The 19,671-nt window shown below is 42.9% G+C and overlaps 1 protein-coding gene across 3 annotated transcripts in view; it reads left to right on the forward strand.

The window, feature by feature from the left end:
* Positions 1-2,610: 2,610 nt before the first annotated feature.
* The window catches only part of carhsp1 (calcium regulated heat stable protein 1), a 41,807-nt gene continuing 24,746 nt past the window's right edge, over positions 2,611-19,671 (forward strand). The window contains exons 1-2 of one of the 3 annotated variants that reach the window (XM_060902474.1): positions 2,611-2,835; positions 18,489-18,735. In XM_060902474.1, coding sequence (XP_060758457.1) covers positions 18,677-18,735 — 59 coding nt within the window. In that variant the 5' untranslated portion in view covers positions 2,611-2,835; positions 18,489-18,676. Of the gene's footprint in view, positions 2,836-6,978; positions 7,023-18,488; positions 18,736-19,671 lie in introns of all 3 variants that reach the window. The other 2 variants (XM_060902476.1, XM_060902475.1) reach the window with 2 other exon arrangements.

The raw sequence follows: 19,671 nt of genomic DNA on the forward strand, positions 1-19,671 counted from the left end.
ATTAATACGTTGTTGTTGTTTTATAGGAACAGGTCATTCATACAGACTTCTACAGTTGACGCGAAGCATAAACGGGTTTAAAAACCCTGTGTGCGCGCTGATCTGTGACACTGATCATTTAAAACTCGGGGAGGAGTCTCCACCGTCAGTGCTTTCAGTCAGAGGGAAAGTTGTACGACTTTCGGCATCTTCAGGACTCTTTGTGGTTCCTCAGTAACATGACAGGATGTGTTTTATTAATTTTAAGAGAGAAAAAAAGAGGGTGGTGAAGGAACGGCTGTTGATAAGTGCGAGAACATGAGTGTTGGGATGTTAACCATCAATGGTGTCGTTGTTTAATTCATTGAATTTGAAACTGGGTTATGGGTTCAAGCCCCACCAGCTCCAAGCTGCCAGTTTGAAGGTTTTCCACAGCAGGTGGTGTAGTGGTTAGCACGGTCGCCTCACAGCAAGAAGGTTCTGGGTTTGCAGCCGGCGAGGGCCTTTCTGTGCGGAGTTTGCATGTTCTCCGCGTGTCTGCGTGGGTTTCCTCCGGGTGCTCCGGTTTCCCCCACAGTCCAAAGACATGCGGTTAGGTTAATATGGGACGGCCTTGGGCTGAGGTGCCCTTGAGCGAGGCGCCAAACTCCCAACTGCTCCCCGGGCGCTGTTAGCATGGCTGCCCACTGCTCTGGGTGTGTGTGTGTGTGTGTGCGCTCATTGCTCATGTGTGTGTTTTCACTGCTTCAGATGGGTTAAATGCAGAGAGGAAATTTCACAAGTGTGTGATGAATAAAGTTGTGCTTTCTTTTCTTTCAGTTTTGCTTGAAAGAGGAGTGATTCTATTTTTTTGGAAGTCGACAAAACACACTTGTGAATGGTCTGTGTTTCCACTGAGTGATGTTCGACGATGAAAGCGGTGTTTTCTCATTCCAGTTAAACACGGCGACGAATCTCCAAGACCTGAGAAGTCGTGGTGGTGATTTTCGTTGCTTTTGTTCCTCTTTTTGTCGTGTCATGTCATGTGACTTAATGTGTTTCCATTTCAGTTTTGCAAAGTCTTGCTTTTTTTTTTTTTGTCTGAAAAGCCAACTTCTGTGAGTGGATGGACATTTATTGTGTGATATTTGAGTTTTAACCGCGTGAACGAGGTTCATGGAAACTCCGGGCCCTTGACCAAGGCCTTTAACCCTCTCTGCTCCAGAAACGCTGTTTCAGGGTTGACCTGATGCTCTGAGACCAAGGTCTGAACAAACTGGTAGAAACGAAGCAAAGCGTTTCACTGTGCTCTCATGTACATGTTCTAGACAAAGCCTTCTTGTTCAGAATCGGTCAGAAACTCCAGATTGTGGTGTCAGAGGAATAAAACACTTGGAGAACTGTGGATGGTAAAAGAGAGCAACTGGACTTGCTTGAAGATTCTTGAAGATGTTTCACCTCTCATCCGAAAGGCTTCTTCAGTTCTGTCTGACTGGTAGGGAGCATCAGGTATTGCAACGGACTCTCGAGGCCGTTCACAACCAGCCCCCAGTGACCCACACCGATAGGATGACTCGGACACCTTCGATGAGCTTTTCATCCATGAGAGGATAAATACCTGATGCTCCCTACCAGTCAGACAGAACTGAAGAAGCCTTTCGGATGAGAGGTGAAACGTCTTCAAGCAAGTCCAGTTGCTCTCTTTTACCACCCACAGTTTACCATGACCTGGATGACTGAGAATCTTCACAGACGAAACACTTGGAGGTGGTAACAGTGACTGCTTCGTCCCACCAGCTGGTTGTTGATTATTTTCCTCGAGCAGGATGACACAGAGTGTTTTCTTCCAGTGGAATTGCATGAAAGAAGGAACTCTGGAGGAGCATCTCACACTACGTTCACACTGCAAGGCTTAATGCTCAATTCCGATTTTTTTGTGAAATCCGATTTTTTTTGTGAGGTCGTTCACATTAACAAATATATGCGACTTGTATGTGATCCTCAGTATGAACGAAAAGCGACCTAAAAGTGTTCCGCATGCGCATTGCAGGATACGACGACGTCACACGCAGTGAGCATGGCCAGTGTTTACAGAAGTAACCTAAAGTTTCCTGTGTATGACAGTAGCCAGCATGGAGTACCTGGCGATGATGCAGTTGTTGTTGCGACGGAGCCAGAACATGCACAATAGCCTGATGTTAAGGAGGAGGTTGAGAAGGAAGAGGGCAAGGGTTTTGTTGTTGTAACTTTTTTTGAGAGACCCGCCGCCTACTTCAGCGCAGAATAGTGACGTTTGTGGCTTGTTGATGACGTGTAAGTCGGATGAATGCGACCTGGCGGTTCAGACTGAAGTCGCATCTGAAAAGATCGGATAGGAATCGGAATTGGGACCACATATCCAAACGGCCTGGGTCGGATTTGAAAAAATTGGATCTGTGTCGTTCATATTGTCAATAAAAGATCGGATACAGGTCACATATGGGCGAAAAAATCGGATTTGAGTCACTTCAGCCTGCAGTGTGAACGTAGTCTCAGAGTCTCAGCTGATGATTCATCGTGTTACTATATTTGGATATTTACGGTATGCTGTGTCATGACGTTATTCTGAGCGAACCTGGCGGACACGCCCACCCGAGGCGCGCGCGCGCTCTGTCGCTCCACCCAGAGGAGGAGGAGGATTGTTCAGCAGCTGTGCGCGCGCGCTCTCTCTTCTTCAGAGCTGCAGTAAATGGGCTTTGCTTGGGCGCACGAGCTCTTATAATAATAATAATAATAATAATAAATAAATTAAAAAGTGTAAAGTGGGTTTAAAGGTGTGTTGTGAGTCAGGACTGGACCCTTCATCTGTTTGCCCTGAGGAAGGAACAACTTCTCAAGGTGAGTCAGGAGCTTTGTTTGCTGTGTAAAGTGTCTCCTGCAGGACAAAGTTTGAATCCCAGCTCTGAGCAGCAAGGTGAACATTAATCGAAGAACGTGTGTGTGTGTGTGTGTGTGTGTGTGTGTGTGTGTTGTTTTTGAGTTGTGTTGTCATAACACTTTTGGAACGTTTAACATTTCTCTCTTCATTCCAGCTGTGCAGTGGTTCCTGCCAGATGTGGTCGATTAATCGACTTTGTTTTAAATGGCGTGCATTAAAACCGACTGAGTGTTTTGGGGGAATTTCTCTTGAAGCTCAGGGAGGAGTCAGATGACTGGTGGGGAACAAAAACAATGCAAGCTGAAGTTCATATTTTTCACTGATGATCCTCAAACCCAAGGCTGGTTTTCTGTTCATCAGCCTGTTTCTGTAGCTTTATGCACGTGTCGATGATGGATAAATAATTTTGGATGGCTTTCATGCATGCAGAGTTCATATGCAAATCAAATCCCATTTAGTTTATAGATGCGAGAGAGTTTGTTTATTTTTTTTCAATTGGTGTGATAAAGTGTGAAATAATTATGCCATTATGTATATAATAACACAATCAGGAAACCAACTGGAGAGCTGTGTTTCTCTGACTCATGCCATGTATGTTGCATCACTGTGTCCTGTGTGTTTTGGTGATGGAAAGCTTTTCAGAGCTTATCTCTCTTCTGGCTTATCATGTGATTACAGGCTGGCTGAAATGTGTTTCTGTTTTAACGTTGACAAAAAAAAGGGGGGGGGGGAGTTCATAACCCTGGGCAAATTGTACATGATTAGATGAGATTAGATTCACTTTATTCATCCCACATTGGGGAAATTCACGTGTTATAATAGCAAGAAAATGTCAAACAGATAACACATAAAACTGAAATAAAAATTAGACAAATGAAAGATTAAATACAGAGGGTTATTTGCATTATCTACCGTGAAAAAGTATAGAAAAATTGCCTTATTGAGAGGCTCGGAAAAATTCCACATTACAGGTAGACTCTGTATATATACATAATATTTATATAAATATAAGTATGCATAAAAATAGTTTAGGGCCTATATTATTGCACATAATAATTGCATCGATGAGAGATGGCGGAGGTAGTAGTGGTGAAGTAGTGCAAATATAACGACAAACAGGTTATTGGTGCTACGTTACAAGTTGTGGGTGTTCTACAGTCTGACAGCAGCAGGTATGAATGACCTGCGGTATCTCTCCTTCTTACAGCATGGGTGTAGCAGTCTACGACTAAACGAGCTGCTTAAAGCCTCCACAGCCTCATGTAGGGGGTGAGAGGGGTTATCCATGATTGAGGTCAGCTTGGTTAACATCCTCCTCTCACCCACCACCTCAATGGAGTCCAGAGGACAGTCCAAGACTGAGCCAGCTCTTCTGACCAGTTTATTCCTGTCCCTCTCTGAACTTCCGCAGACCACAGCGTAGAAAATTGCTGATGCTACCACAGAATCATAAAAAGTCCTAAGCAGTGTCCTGCACACACCAAAAGACCTCAGTCTTCTCAACAGGTGGAGACGACTTTGGCCCTTCTTGTGCAGGACATCTGTGTTGTTAGTCCAGTCCAGTTTGTTGTTGAGGTGAACACCCAGGTATTTGTACTCCTCCACGATCTCAATGTCCAAACCCTGGATGTTCACTGGTGCAATTTGAGGAACCGTCCTTCTGAAATCGATCACCACCTCCTTTGACTTGCTGGTATTGATGCGCAGTTTGTGGTGGTTCAGTTCGCACCAGGCGGCAAAGTTGGTGATGACCTCTCTGTACTCCAGATCGTCCCCCTCTGACACACATCCAACGATGGCTGTATCATCTGAGAACTTCTGGAGGTGGCAGCTGTCCGTGTTGTAGCTGAAGTCAGATGTGTAAAGAGGAAAGGAGAGAGCACTGTACCCTGTGGAGCCCCTGTGCTGCAGACTACCACATCAGACGCGCAGTCGCAGAGCCTCACATACTGCGGCCTGTTAATGAGGTAGTCGATGATCCATGCAGCCAGGTGGCAGTCGACACCAGCTCCCTCCAGCTTCCCCCGAAGCAGTGATGGCTGGATTGTGTTGAAAGCACTGGAGAAGTCCAAGAACATGATTCTCACAGTGCTCCCAGTGCCCTCCAGGTGCAAAAGTGACCGGTGTAGCAGGTAAATGACAGTGTCATCCACACCAATGCCCGGTCGATATGCGAACTGCAGGGGGTCCATCTTGCTGTTCACCAGGTGTCGGAGGTGGGAGAGAACAATCATCTCCATGATCTTCATCAGGTGAGACGTTAAAGCTACTGGCTGAAAGTGGTTGAGCTCCCTGGGGTGTGCAGTCTTGGGAACTGGAACCACACATGATGTTTTCCACAGAAGTGGAACTTTCTCCAGACTGAGGCTCAGGTTGAAAATGTACAGAAGAATCCCACAGAGCTGATCTGCACAGTCCTTAAGCAGTCTGGAGTTGATACCATCAGGGCCAGCAGCTTTCCTCGTCTTGATCCTCCTCAGCTCCTTCAACGCCTGATCAGCTGTTATGGAGAGGCGAGGGGTGTAGCCGAGGTGTGAGTCCTGTAGAGTGAGGTCGGGGGTGGAGTGTGTGGATTGGTCTGGCAGGGATCGGAGGGGGGTGATGTGGTGTGAGGAGGGAGCTGTTGGTGTCAGAGGTATGAGGGGTGGCGGTGGAGTGATATCACAGACAGGTCAGGACTATGGTGAGTGGGGGAGGGTGGGCTGGCACAGTCAAATCTGTTGAAAAAGAGGTTCAACTCATTGATTGCTGATCGACATCATTTTCTGGATGTGTGAAATTTTGTATTTGTCAAACATTATCAGATGGAGCTCAATCTGCAACACTGTCATGTCAATTGTCACAAATTTTCAGATAAGATGCGATGACGCCAAACTGTTCATTGTCACTTGGTTGAATGGGACCAACAAATACCCCCCCCCCCCCCCCCAAAAAAAAAAAAATCCACATTGTGAACCCTTAAAGCAAAGGTAATTCCTAATTTATAGCCATTTATGTCACTTCAGTCATTCAAAGATGCACAAAATCCACAACAATGATGAAGAAAGGAACAGGGCCGGGTTTCCCCAAAGCCTCTTAACTCTAAGAGCATCTTATCTAGGAGAGAGAGTGTTCATTGTGATTCTCGCTCTACCATTTAATGATGATCTTTGTGCAACGATGCTTTTGGGAAACCCACCCCGGTTTGCGATTACTTTGTCTGAGATGTCATTGAATGCATGCATCGGGAATCTGTTACATCGGAATAACAACAACGATTTCTGATTTATTAGTCGCTTTTCACTTTGGGGAGAATTATTATTTTAATTCTATCTCAGGGCTCGACATTTGACTCTTTTTAATCCACTCTTTCAGTCGGACAAGCAGCGAGATTTTTCACTTGTCCTGACCGTAACCTTTTTATTACGATGTATTTACAAGTTCAGTGAAAGGAAAATGATTAACAAAGTTTATCTGAAAGCAGCTGTAGTTATGATAATCAATCATTCTGCTTTCATGATTTTATAATTTTTCAATAAAACTCAAAATTTAACTCTGAACAAAAACTATCCAAAGCCACATTATGGTGTGTGTGTGTGTGTGTGTGTTTGTTCTAACCCTTTACCTGATCTGCAGTTTTAAGAGTTCGACTCACCCAAATTCAAAGCTTCTGGAGGAAATCCTGATTAATCCTGTAAAATTTGAAGGATAAATTAATTTAAAGAAAACAAGTTGGACATGATAAGGGGGGCAGAATCACATTGTGAATGAAAAGAAACTGAGAGTGAGTTCGGCACTGTCGTGAAATTCCCCCGAAATATTTTACCACATTTGTGAAAGCTAATGTGAACCGTACGAAAGTAAAAGACAATAAAAAGTCTGAATGGAATAAAGATTCACTACAGATGTTTATTTTATTGAGGTGTATTTCTGATTTTGATGAATTCAAAGTCTAATAATCTGTAATTAGATATTACGACGTGGTTTATGCAGACAGTCAGATGTGGATTTGACTTGTCCTGAACAAATATTTGCTTGTCCCGGACAGTCGGACTACCGTTTGTATAGAGCCCTGTAACCCATGTGTTTTTTTTGTTTGTTTGTTTGTTTTTTTTTACATCCAGTTATTGGGCTGATGCACTGATCCACATCTGAAGGTGAAGAATTTGTAAGGATTCATAATGAGCTTGAATCGAGACCATCAACTGGAGAAAACATGGAAAGCATGGCTTTTTGGGGAAAATGTTCAGATATCAGTATCAGGAAAACGAACTGTTCGAATTAGACTCTGGAGATGGAAAGACAGTTTCAACGAGAAAAGTGACATGGAGGGGTGAGGCTATTTTGTCACTGAAACACAAGGGGACGGGCGGGGCTAAAAAGTTGTCCTGCAGCCAGCCAGCAGGGGTGCTAGACCTGTGGTTTCACTTTTGCGAGACGTGACGCTGTCCATGTTTTCTCCAATCAGTGATGGAGAATATTGAAGGAAGGGGCGTCTCCAGACCTTGTACAGTGGCGTGTCCGGGTTCGACCCAGTGATCTTATCAGGTTGGCAACCGACCCACATAAATCCACATCCAGAGCAAATGGCATAATATGACCTGAGTATAACTTTTCCCTGTGTCTGAAATCGCTCCCTACTCACTATTTCGGGCACTATATAGTGAGGACGCCATTTTGCAGTGCTGTCTGAAACCTTAGTGAGGATTATTTACACCCGATATAGTGCACTCATAGTATCCCACAATGCGTCATGAAAAAGTGTACAAACGATGGTCACTAACCAAAGCAATATATCCCATCATGCATTGCGGTCGTGCTGAAAGAAATCAAATTAAAAGTCTCAAATGTGATTTAATAAAATACAGCGGCAAAGAAGAAAGTATTCAGCCTTGATTTAAAAGAACTGAAAGCTGCAGGTACTTTGTATTGATTAATGTGGGAAATGCGCTCAGTATAATATGGATTTATCACAAAAACGCACGCATGTATTTATTATTTTGAAACCCACCAGCCGACTGATCTGGCAAGTTTTAATTTTGCGACCGTAATGACATAAATACCGGCAGGAGGGACTAGTGTCCAAAAGCGTTTTTTCATTTTACCAATGAGCTCACTGTATAGTCCTCTATATAGTAATTCCCTCTGTAGGGAGTAGTGAACGAGTGAGCGATTTCGGACGCAGGGTTTATCTCCATTGCACACTCCTCAGCAATGTTTAATTGTAAAGCTACAGCAAGACAAAGACATTGTCGGTCATTGTGTGCTTCCAACTTTGTGGTAACAGTTTGGGGAAGAACCACATGGTGCAAAGGTCAAGTGTCCATATACTTTTGGCGAAAAAGTGTATTATCTGACCGAACAAATGATTTAATCAAATTTTGCATCAGAACGCTTCTGCTGAATGAATAAAGATCAATTTCACTGATCAGCTTCGGAGGACTTTAATATTTCCTGGTTGTTCAGAAACGTCAGCAGTGGAGCAGGAAGTCCGCTTCATCACACCAACGTGTGAGTGAGGATTTTCCTGTAACAACAGGTTGAACGATTTTGATACACGACATTAAATCTGACCTCCTGGAATGTAAATTTCTGCTGTGTCTTCAGGAATAACTTTATTTATTGACTTCGTCTGAAATCGGGTGAAATTCCAGTTCCAGCAGCTGCTTCCTCGAGCCAATCAAGCTGGAATGTTGTCTGATAGGTAAAAGGTCACAAATAAAAAGGCTTGTGCAGTACACAACTCGAGCTGGCTGATTTTTTTTTTTTTCCTTTGGTCCACTTGATAACAGGATTTGGCAGCTTTAATGGGGTTGAAGATCAGCGAGCCAGTGGCTCGGTTGCACATGAAGTAAAGGCTCGTGGTTATTGACGTTTTTTTGAAGGTTTCGCTTCTTCAATTTGTGGTATAATCACAGATTCTGGTCTCATTCTCCAGGATGTTTGTCCAAACATGAGCATTGAGATGGAAACGTCGAAAGTTCAAAGCTTTTCCTCGCAGTCGGAAAGCAGCGTGTGGCGTTTCAGGATGCACACTGTTCCTTTGTGTTCGATGGCTTTGATGTCGTGACTTTCATTATTCTGCAAAATGCACTCTCAGGTCTGCATTCACAACACAGCCCACGTAGAACATTGAAATAAGAGTTCATTGAACATTTGTTTGAAATATGACGGTGGAATACTGAGGAAGGAAACGCTGTTTCCGAAGTGTCATCGATTTGTTTGGTTTTAATCACAGCTAAGAAGTTTACAGTGATATCTGGATATCTGATGCGTTTTTGTTTGTTTTTTGAACAGGAGATGTCAAAGTTACAGAATTAAGCAGTGTTTATTTTGTGGATGTGACACAAATACTGATTTCAGCGTGTTCAAGTAAGAATTTTAACATTTTACTTTTTATCGCAGGTGACTTTGCGACGAAAGATGGCTGAAAAATGAATTCGAGCAGCGTCACAGTGAATTAATTCACTCACCCATCTTGAGCAACTGTTTTATTTCCGTCACGATCGCAAAAAATTTGGGAACGTAATTGACGTGATGTGCGGACTTTAATTTACTTTACGAATTCAGTAATGCAGTTGCAAACTTCAGACAAACAGATTTTTAAAAATGTGTCTAATTGTTCACGTTTTCCCGAAGATGTTTATTTGTGGAAGGAGTCTCCAGTGTCGGTGCTTTGTAACGGTCAGAGGTGAAGCTGTAACTTTCTGATAACTTTTATGCTTTTTGTGGTTTCTCTGTCACGTGCCAAGCTGTGTTTTCTTGTCTTGTCTTGTTAACTGCGATAAAGAGAATCAAGCGAGGCTGTTGAGGGAACGACTGTTTATAGCGGCTGTAACACAAGTGAGCACAGGAAGTCAATTGTTTTCTGGATGTTCCACAGCGTTAATGTGACGATAAATGGAGAAATAGTATGACGTTGCTATTTAATCAATAAAAAATAATAATTGTAGCCAAACTGCTGAACAAAACAGTGTGTTTTTGGAACTTAATCACCTCAGAATGCGAACAGGAACTCTCAAAATATCACTTTATTTCATCGTAGCGTTACCGTAAGAGGTTTGTAAACATGACTGATCTCGCCACGCAGTTTCACCAAGATTTTATTGCCGTCATCTTGTTCAAAGTGTTGTGCAGTAAATAGACGAGTGTGAAGCTAACATCAGCATTAACAGCCTACATGGTGGAGAACAAATTAGAGAAGCTTCTTAATGAGGCATCAGAGGAACATCAGCTCCAGGCAGCTTGATAATCGTTTCCACACGCCATCTGTCCAACAGTGTGCTGCTGAAAGAACACAGCGTGACCTTGATGTATTTCCTGCTCCTGATGAAGGGCTGGGATTACCTGTTATTTTCCTGAGCGATGCTTTGTCTCAATGTGCTCGGGAAAGGTTTCGCATTTGAGCGTTTCCTAATGCGTCCCCAGCTCGAAATCGATGGTCTTAACCTGTTTACAGCGGCCTTTTAAGATTCTTACTCGCAACGCTGTCTGAGATCTCAATAACGTCTGATCTGAATTTGAGAACAGACTGCGAGATAACGTGCAATCTCCATGTCAAATTATGCGAGCAAGATCTTCTCATGATAGACCGGAGATAAAAGAAAATTACTATGTTCTGCGTAGTTTACGACATCAACCAGTCCAATCCGGAGTTCGGGTCGTGCAGAAAACGGCAACATTTTCAGTGAACTTGGAGGGATGAGGATTTTTTCTGTCCATGAGCATGTTTTGGTGACACTTCACCATCACTACGAGCGTATTTATAGCTCTCCTGTGAGATTTCCGTCCTCCTATTGGTGGATTTTAGACAAGCATCTCAAGCAGTACAAACACTTAGATTTGGATTTCAGTGATAAATTTTTTGCATGAAATAAGTTCCCGATCAGGCGGCACGGTGGTGTAGTGTTTAGCGCTGTCACCTCACAGCAAGAAGGTCCGGGTTCGAGCCCCGTGGCCGGCGAGGGCCTTTCTGTGCGGAGTTTGCATGTTCTCCCCGTGTCCGCGTGGGTTTCCTCCGGGTGCTCCGGTTTCCCCCACAGTCCAAAGACATGCAGGTTAGGTTAACTGGTGACTCTAAATTGAGCGTAGGTGTGAATGTGAGTGTGAATGGTTGTCTGTGTCTATGTGTCAGCCCTGTGATGACCTGGCGACTTGTCCAGGGTGAACCCCGCCTTTCGCCCGTAGTCAGCTGGGATAGGATCCAGCTCGCCTGCGACCCTGTAGAACAGGATAAAGCGGCTACAGATAATGAGATGAGATGAGATGAAGTTCCCGATCATGTGAGTGTCGCTTGATGTATTCTGAGATCACTGATCTCAACTCACGATCAAAGAATTATGTGATTTTTGTTTGTGAGCTGAAAACCTTATGATCGATAATCATTAATTAAAATTATTTAAGGCAAGGTGACGTTTTCCCCTTTGGATTCCATGGAACCACAGAAATAAAATACGTGTACAGGATATTTTTTTAATCAGATGTGATGGGAGAATTCTCAACGCTGTCGTTTGTTTCAACTCAAGTTGCACATCAGCTCTTGTTTATGGAGAATAAGTGAGTTGGTTCGCTGGATTGTGGTGGAATTTATGGCCTTTTAATTTCCCTGTTTGCTTTTCCAAGCCGTCTGCTGCAATAAAACACAAACGAGGCTCAGTGTTGATCATCTCGCTCAGCGTTCCTGAACAGCTCGATCAAATCGACAGGATCGGCATTCGAAAGCTTATTTTTGTTTTTCTTCTCTAGTTACTGTATGTTTGATTATATTTCGAGCCTGAGCCATGAGGAAGTGTCGCTGTCGAGGAGAGCAAAGATCAGAAAAGGCAGGCAGGAAGTTCGAGAACCAGAAGGTTCTTGAAGGTTTCTCACAGAGCTGTGCGGGCATGTGCTTCGATGTGGTCGGCGTGATTGTGGGTGCACTGAGGTGATGTTTTAAGGTGGACCTGAATTTTTGGAATCAGAAACTTGTGTGAGCAAATGTCACTTCAGTCTGATGAATTGTCACGAATATATCATGTAAAAGTTAAAATATAACATTTTTCCATTTGAAGCTGAACTCTGCCCACAAACAATACACACACACACACAAATCAATATATAAAAGTAATTTTTGTTTAAAAAAGCAGAAAGGGATCAAAGCTGTCAGTGTTTTATATTCTTGTGAGGACGTTTTCATCCTGATGTCGATATAAAAACCTGCCCACACACAAATTGTATTTTGAAATGTGACAGCTTGGTAGGATGAGTCACGAGTGGTTTGCACCTTGCAGTTGTGGTGTGTGTGTGTGTGTGTGTGTTTTTCTGCAGCCAGAGGCATGCTTGCAGAAGTGTGTGTGTGTGAGAAGTATATTTCCCATCAGTGCAGTTGGTCCGCTGCTTTTGTTCAAGCTCTTTGACACCTGAAGATGATAACAACAATATTATTTCAGAAAAAGAATTCCAATAACCGTTAACGTTGCCCCGCCTCCATGTGCAAGACTGTTTACAGCATGGTTGTTGTGGGAACCTCGTCCCATTTCAGTTGCTCCATCTGACTTTAAAACACCAACACTCTGGGGAAAAAAACTCAAACCTTATCCAGGATATATATATAATGTGTATATGTTCTTTACCAGCTGGGAGGTCCGTATGGTGAAATACCGTGACCGAGGTCTTGAAAGTACTGAGCGAGGCCCTCTGGGCCGAGGTCACGGTATTTCACCATACAGACCGACCTTAAGCTGGTAAATAATATATTTATTTTTTTCTTTACCAAATTCTAACAGAAAACGAGAGCGCCCGAAAGGGAAAACCGAGCCGAGCCGCCATTTTGAATCCTCATTCACGGCTGTAATGCAAATTGCTTCCTCCTCGGTATACAAGTGCACTTCCATGGCAGGAAAAAAAACTACATTATGCCGCCTATGTAGTCCCCTACTTATACAAAATTGAGTCATTCAGGATTCAGCCATGTTTTTGCTCGGCGTTAGCAACAGTTCCAGGTTTTTAGCTTTCTCCTGAAATGTTTTCTTTTATTTCTTCTTCCTCAGGCTAGTAAAACTCGCTTTCGCTGTGAACACTGTCGTTATCGCTATCCATGCTGTAAAATTAATGCTGTTCTCCTGAGAAATGCGAAAATAAATGTTGACAAAAATTGCTACGATGTTTGTTGTTGTTGTGAACGAGTGAGTCGCCAGAGGTCCGTAACCGGGGTCTGTACCGTAGGATACAGACCCGCTCGCCAGCCAATCGGAGTGCAGGATTTGATGGAAACCAGACCGCGAAAAAAATAACTGTTATTCCATAAAATCGAGTCGTACATGAGCTGATCGCGGCTACAATCCATGTACGACAAGATTGAGCGGAAGAACCGTTTTATTCTATCCACATTCACTGGATTTTGAGAAATGGTGCATTTTGATTTTTTTGTAAATTCAATCAATAAAAACTTTCTACAAAACGTCCGAAAAATTATTTCCACTTAGAATGTAAAACCAGTGAAATGACGGGAGCAATTTGTGAAAAATGTGATAATAATTCTTGAAAAATAAAAAAGATACATTCTTCTCATCAAATATTTTTATTCATATTTTGTTGCTTTTTTTTTGTATTTTTGCGGGTTTTGTTTTCGAGAAGTGTTTTTATTTCGTCCTCGGTTGCTTCAGTAACACGCGCTGCCATTTTGTTGTTGTTGTTCTTTAGGGTTTTTTGGCGGTTTGCAAACCAACTTAAAGATGCATTACCACCACCGCCTGGGCTGGAGTGTGGAACAGAAGATACTGGGGGGCCGGACCCTATATTCCTTTCATTATTTCTGTTTCTTTTAAATACTTGATGACAAAGCCGCCATTTTGTTTTTCTCTTCTCATGGTATATGAGCTGATAATTTCCTGACAGAACAGCATTGTTGATATGGCTGCCTTTTGGAGTTTGCCTTTCCTCCTCAAACAGTTTTATTCATTGGAATAAAATAAGTGCACGTAGAAATGATGGCAGTCTAACGAGCACAGAGAGCCGGCACCAAATAAATGATTGAATAATGATGATAAATTACTGGTATGAAATGTTTTCTATCACATTTATTTCTCCAGCTCTGTCCTTTGGTTCAGTTCATCAACAAAACATTGTTCAGTTCACATCCTGTAATCGAGTCGATTCAGAGTCGAATCACTTTCTCGCTCGGGTTCTCTCGGACCCTGGTGTGATGGCTGTGTTGTTGTCTGTCGGAAGCAACGCTGAACACACCGGTTCCTTTAAAACATGCTCAACACTGTGTGTTTCACTGCATCCTTCATGGCACTTTTTCTTTTTTCACGCAAGAAACAAAAAGCATTGACGTCGTTCTGTTCAACTGTTTTCATCATCCTCACGTCATCGTGTGCTGTTCACATGTTAACGTGACTCATCACAGTGTTTCTGCTTCCTGAACCTGAACAAAAGCAGCATGAGAGGTGAAGCAACACCTCCGTATTCCATCTGCTCCACAGGGGGTCATGTGATCGCAGCAGCTTTGAAAAATGATGGCTCACTGAAATGAAGCCTGGGCGTGTCCCCAGCCATGTTTATAATGTTCTGTAGGTTTGGGATTCACTGTCGACAATCTTTTTTTTTTTTTAGAGCTGTATTTTGAGACAGTCTTCTTCCCTCGGCTCATCTTTTGTCCAACAGCTGTGTGAACTTCCTGGGTTTCCATCAGCTTATGAACAGACGTATTTCATCTCGATAGCTGCTTTCCTGTGTGAGGCCTCTGGGATGTCATCACTCTCTCTCTCTCTCTCTCTCTCTCTCTCTCTCTCTCTCTCTCTCTCTCTCTCTCACACACACACACACTCACTCTCACTCTGTTTCTGCTTTACTGCCTGAACACTCCTTCCATATCAACTCTATCTGTATCGGTTGTATCTCCTGACGTGAAGCTGTTTGTAGAAACGCTCACTCGTGTAACGACGGAGGAGTTCACACACTCGACTTCTGCAAATCCTCACAATACAGATGTAACACATGAACTCGTACTGACTTCGAAAATGTCTGATCGTGTGTGTGAGCTGTGTGTTTGGGGTCATGTGAGATTTATTGACGCGTTACACATTTATAGATTATGGATGCGACGTCACAGTTCAGGAAATTATAACATCGTTGTCGACGTATATATGTCATAAAGAAATAAACATGACGGGTGAGTATCTTCTTCTTTCAGCTGCTCCCGTTCAGGGTCACCACAGCAGATCTGTTGCGCATATTTGACCCTCCCCAGTCTATCCAGGCTTGGGACTGGCACTAAGTATGCACTGGCTTGTGTAACACCAGTGGCTGGGGATTTTACCTCATCTGCCTGTCTTCGGACTGTGGGAGGAAACCCACACAGACACGGAGAGAACATGTATACTCCACACAGAAAGACCATGGGGTTCAAACCTGTTGGGCAACATTGCGAACCACTACACCACCATGCCACCCGACATGAATTGGCTTAAAAATATTAACGGAAAGAAAACATGGTTCGGAATGGACTGAACTCGATTGTCCCCGTGATAAAGTTGACACTTGTATTAAATGTCTGAATTTTCCTATCAATGAGACGCTGGTCCCGGTGTGTCATTCTTTCACCAGTTTCGTTCAAAAACCTCACGTCATTTAATAATCTGTTGGATTCTGGAGTCTGATTGGTCAGAAGATGCCAATTTCACGTTTATGTTAACGGGTTTGTTCAAAATTGTGATCGTTTCCATGGTAACAGCTCAAACGTGTGATGATTGATCCTCGTCTCGAGCGTCAGAGCTTGAGGACAGGAGACGAGCTCTGATTTTCTTTTGTCTTCATAAATTCGAGATGCTGATGACCTCAGTGAGAACAGGAACTCACTTGTAATGTTTGCAAACATTAATTGTTGCGGTAAATGGATAAAACGTCCGATGGGTTCTTGAAATTGGAAAGAATTATAATCGTTGGCAAATTGTTGTGGTCTTGGAGAAGTGAAACACCTTCAGGGTGCGCACACAGAGGAAACTAATCAACTTTGGTAAGGTAACAGTAACTCCTCTTCATCGTGCCACTCCACTGCTGATTATTTTCCGATAGAAGGATGAGACCAAGGACGCGTTATCCTAATGGGCTTCATGGGCAGCTGCCCGGGGCCTCGGAGGTAGCGAGATTGGAAAATATGAAACGATATTTTCAGAAGTTTTGATCATATTGATAACATTTTTAATGCATTTCGCCACCCGTAAGGAAGCCCACCTTGTCCCGTCGCATAAATCACCCGTCACTGTCAATATGATCACTGTCCACCATGTCTTCACACGCTACGCCAGCTTGAGTTCAATGATTTAATTAATGACTTCGCTTTCCAGAAAAGTAGGAAAGTGCCCTTGTAAGTTGACCCATGGCTGTCAAACTGAATGCGCAAAGCTGTGTGCCGCTGCTGTTTGGGACATTACGCGTGTGAAAGGATGAAATGTTTCACATAGCCTCACATTTTGAGATTTATTTCTGGGAAGCAAGATACTTTTCTTTTTGTTATCGCTCTTTGTTTTCACAAGTTAAAAGTCGCCCGGATTCCAAAATGAAAACGAACGGTTATAGACCAAATGAATGTTCTTGTTCTGAATACTAAAGAAACTGTTGTAGGCCGAGGTGATGTTCTTGACATGTTGTTCATTGACTCACTCATTCAAAGGCTTGTTGAGGCTAAACTTTAGTGAACCAGACTTGTTAACCGTGATGTCTGATGGATTTTTTCACCATGCAGTTGCCTATTTCACCATTGTTTTTCTCGATTAAATAGGTGTTGATGGATATAAAGTTTTATCGTTCAATTGTGCCACTGTCATTATTTAAGATTCTGTGTCTAGTTAGACAGACACGTCTGAGGGGGTGAATTTGCTGAGCGCAGTTGACAACAGGCGGGGGTGGGGCCTCGGGGGGGTGTCTGCCCAGGGCCTCGGCAAGGGTTAACGCGGCCCTGGATGAGACAGAGTGTTTTTATTCCTTTTTGAAGAAACCTTTTATTTAAAATGTTGTCATTTTTGCAGAATCAGAAATGTCCGGGCGTGTCAGATCATAAAATGTTTGACGTTTGTGTCTCACTGGTAGAGGTGGACAGTAACGAAGTCCATTTACTTGAGTGCTGTACTTGAGTACACTTTTTGACTACCTGTACTTTACTTGAGTATTATACTTTTTGGAAACTTATGACTTTAACTTCACTACATTTGAAAGGCAAATATCGTACTTTTCACTCCACTACATTTCTATCAAGCTCCTCGTTACTCGTTACTATGAAGCAGCTTTGAAAGTGGATGTTTTTTGTTTTCTTTTCTAAAACGTGTTTGGTTTATTCGCAGGTGACGCTGAGAGCCGATCAGTAATCACTCCGGTCATGTCACGTCCATCGACTGTATAAAATCAAGTTTAGTGATTTCTCCGCAGCGTTATTTGAACACGATCAGTTGATGGCAGAATGGAAGGAGGCGGTTCTTCTGGAGAATGCACGCACCCATGGCCATACCGAGACCCCATGTTTCAGTTTTCTGAAAGGAATAGAGTCGTTTCGTTTTAAAGGTTTGCTTTGTTTGCCGAAAACAAACCAGATCACGGCCTACAAAAACTCACCATCCAACCTGCGGAAGCATATTGAGGTCTGTAAACGTTTTATTCCAAGAGAAAGCTTGCAACGAAGTTGTCTTTGCTTTTAGAGCTAGCGATAACGTTGCAATAGCTCCGCAGTCTGGTTAGTCAAATGACTTTCTCTGGATTTGCCCGCCAAGTTGCCGTAGCCTTGTCCACAGTTAACGTTTACACATAGCGAGTTAACTTGGACACTGTTAGTTAGCATGTAAAAACAGAGTTACGCTAACATGAATAACATTAACTTATCTGAAGTTCTTTCAGAAATACTTTTTAGCAAAATCTTGCCAAATAAACAATGTAGAAATCTTTCTTTTCTCGTAGCATTAGCTACCTGATATATGATTTCGAGTTTGAAAAGTGTTTGCTAGCATGTCAGGTGGAGCTTCACTGACTAGCTACGTTAACGATAAACCACCATGATGGCACAGCATGTGTTCATTTTCTGAATTCACATTTCTGTCTTTGGTAACGGTGTTAGGTTTTGTAAGCATTGTGGTAATAATACAAACAATGCGTTGACAGAAAATGTACTTTTAATACTTAAGTAATTTTAAAAACAAGTACTTCAGTACTTAAGTAAAAATTTGACTGGACAACTTTCACTTATATCAGAGTCACATTTGACCAGCGGGATCTGGACTTTGACTTAAGTTGGGTTCTTTGTCCACCTCTGCTCACTGGTAACAGAAACAACTCAAGAACAGTGCTAGTGGTGGAAAAGCGTGTCCAGTGCTTCCACAGGACTTTTGTTTTTATACGTACGGCATGAACGTGTAGTGTGTTGGTCTGTTTTATACATATTTCTAGCAACACTGTGTGTGTAGAAAGGAAGGGAAGGGACCTCATACAATTTCCTGTTCTGTGCTTTGAACACTACAGATGGAACACAGCCATCTCAGGTGATGGGGGGGGGGAAGCCCTTGAGAAACCGTGTGCTCGTGTGTAGATTTGCGGTGTGAGTCGTGTTTGAGTCCCGTCGGTCCGGATCCGTAACCGTTTGCTCCATGTTTGTTTTTCTGGTCTGCAGGAAATGTGTTTTGCCTCATTGTGCTCTCCGTGTCTGCACTGTGGTGTGATGACACTATGATTTAAGGCTCCTATTGTGTTGAGCAGTGACTTGCTGGGAAAGCAGAACTATCTGCCCCCAGAGACGGACTCTGGAGGGTGAAGGTTGGAGGTGTGAAAGAGTGGAAAATTCCATCGTGGTGAACCGTGATGAGCAGATCCCAGAGCTCTGAGTGTCATTCAGGTCATTTAAATAGCACAGACGTGAGGTAAGGCTTGAGAAACGTTCATAAGTTTGCTTGTAAAATCATACGAGTTGATAAAAGCTCAGAGCAGTTCAAATGCTCATGTTGGTGTGGTTTTTATTAATTAATTAATTGTTCCAAATGAAACTGGATGACATGCTGCCTTCAGATTGAGTCGCAGGTTGGTGTATTATGAGGAAATTTCACACGAACAACCCATTCTGGGTTTCTTCAAAAATCTGGAAATTTTTTTTTTTTAAATAAAGATGCAGTTCTGATAAAACCCAGACCAAATAGTCAGGAATATCAGCATTTTCCTCAGATGTGTTGATAAATGCACCTTTTTGTGAACGCATCCGTGTGGAGTCAGAATGTTCCAGAACTTCAGGTGAGATGGTGAACAATGGCAGCAAATACAGATGACAATCGCTGTGGTGTCACAAACTGCACAAATAATTCAAGTCAACACCGATGTGCTGGTGTGAAAGAAGCGGGTTTATGCTGTTCACTGGGAGGACGGGGAGAGTTTTAGGACTTGAAGAAATCTGATCGACTCACCAAGTGTGGGGGGAAATGTGGATTTACTGCTGACATTAATCTGGAATATACTATTAATAATAAGTTAAATTTATATAGCGCCTTTTAAGAAACCCAAGGACGCTTTACAATTATAGACAAGGAAAAAAAAACAATAAAAAATAAATAAATGAATAAATAATAAAAAATAAAATTAAAAAGTCCACCAAGTATGGGTCAAGATGTAATAACAGTGGTGTAGCAGCCACAGTCCCACCAAAAGGCGCATGAAAACGAGTCCCACATCTCCAGCACAGCCGCTGTGACGCCGTCAGCAACATCGCTTGAACACCACGCCATGGATCCACAAAGCGAGCAGAGAAGCTCCACCACGCAGAGTGCTGGTGTGTCCCAAACCGCCTGCACAGCCGCCGCGACACCACC

Source organism: Neoarius graeffei, chromosome 20 (genome assembly GCF_027579695.1).
Source record: "Neoarius graeffei isolate fNeoGra1 chromosome 20, fNeoGra1.pri, whole genome shotgun sequence".
NCBI lineage: Eukaryota > Metazoa > Chordata > Actinopteri > Siluriformes > Ariidae > Neoarius > Neoarius graeffei.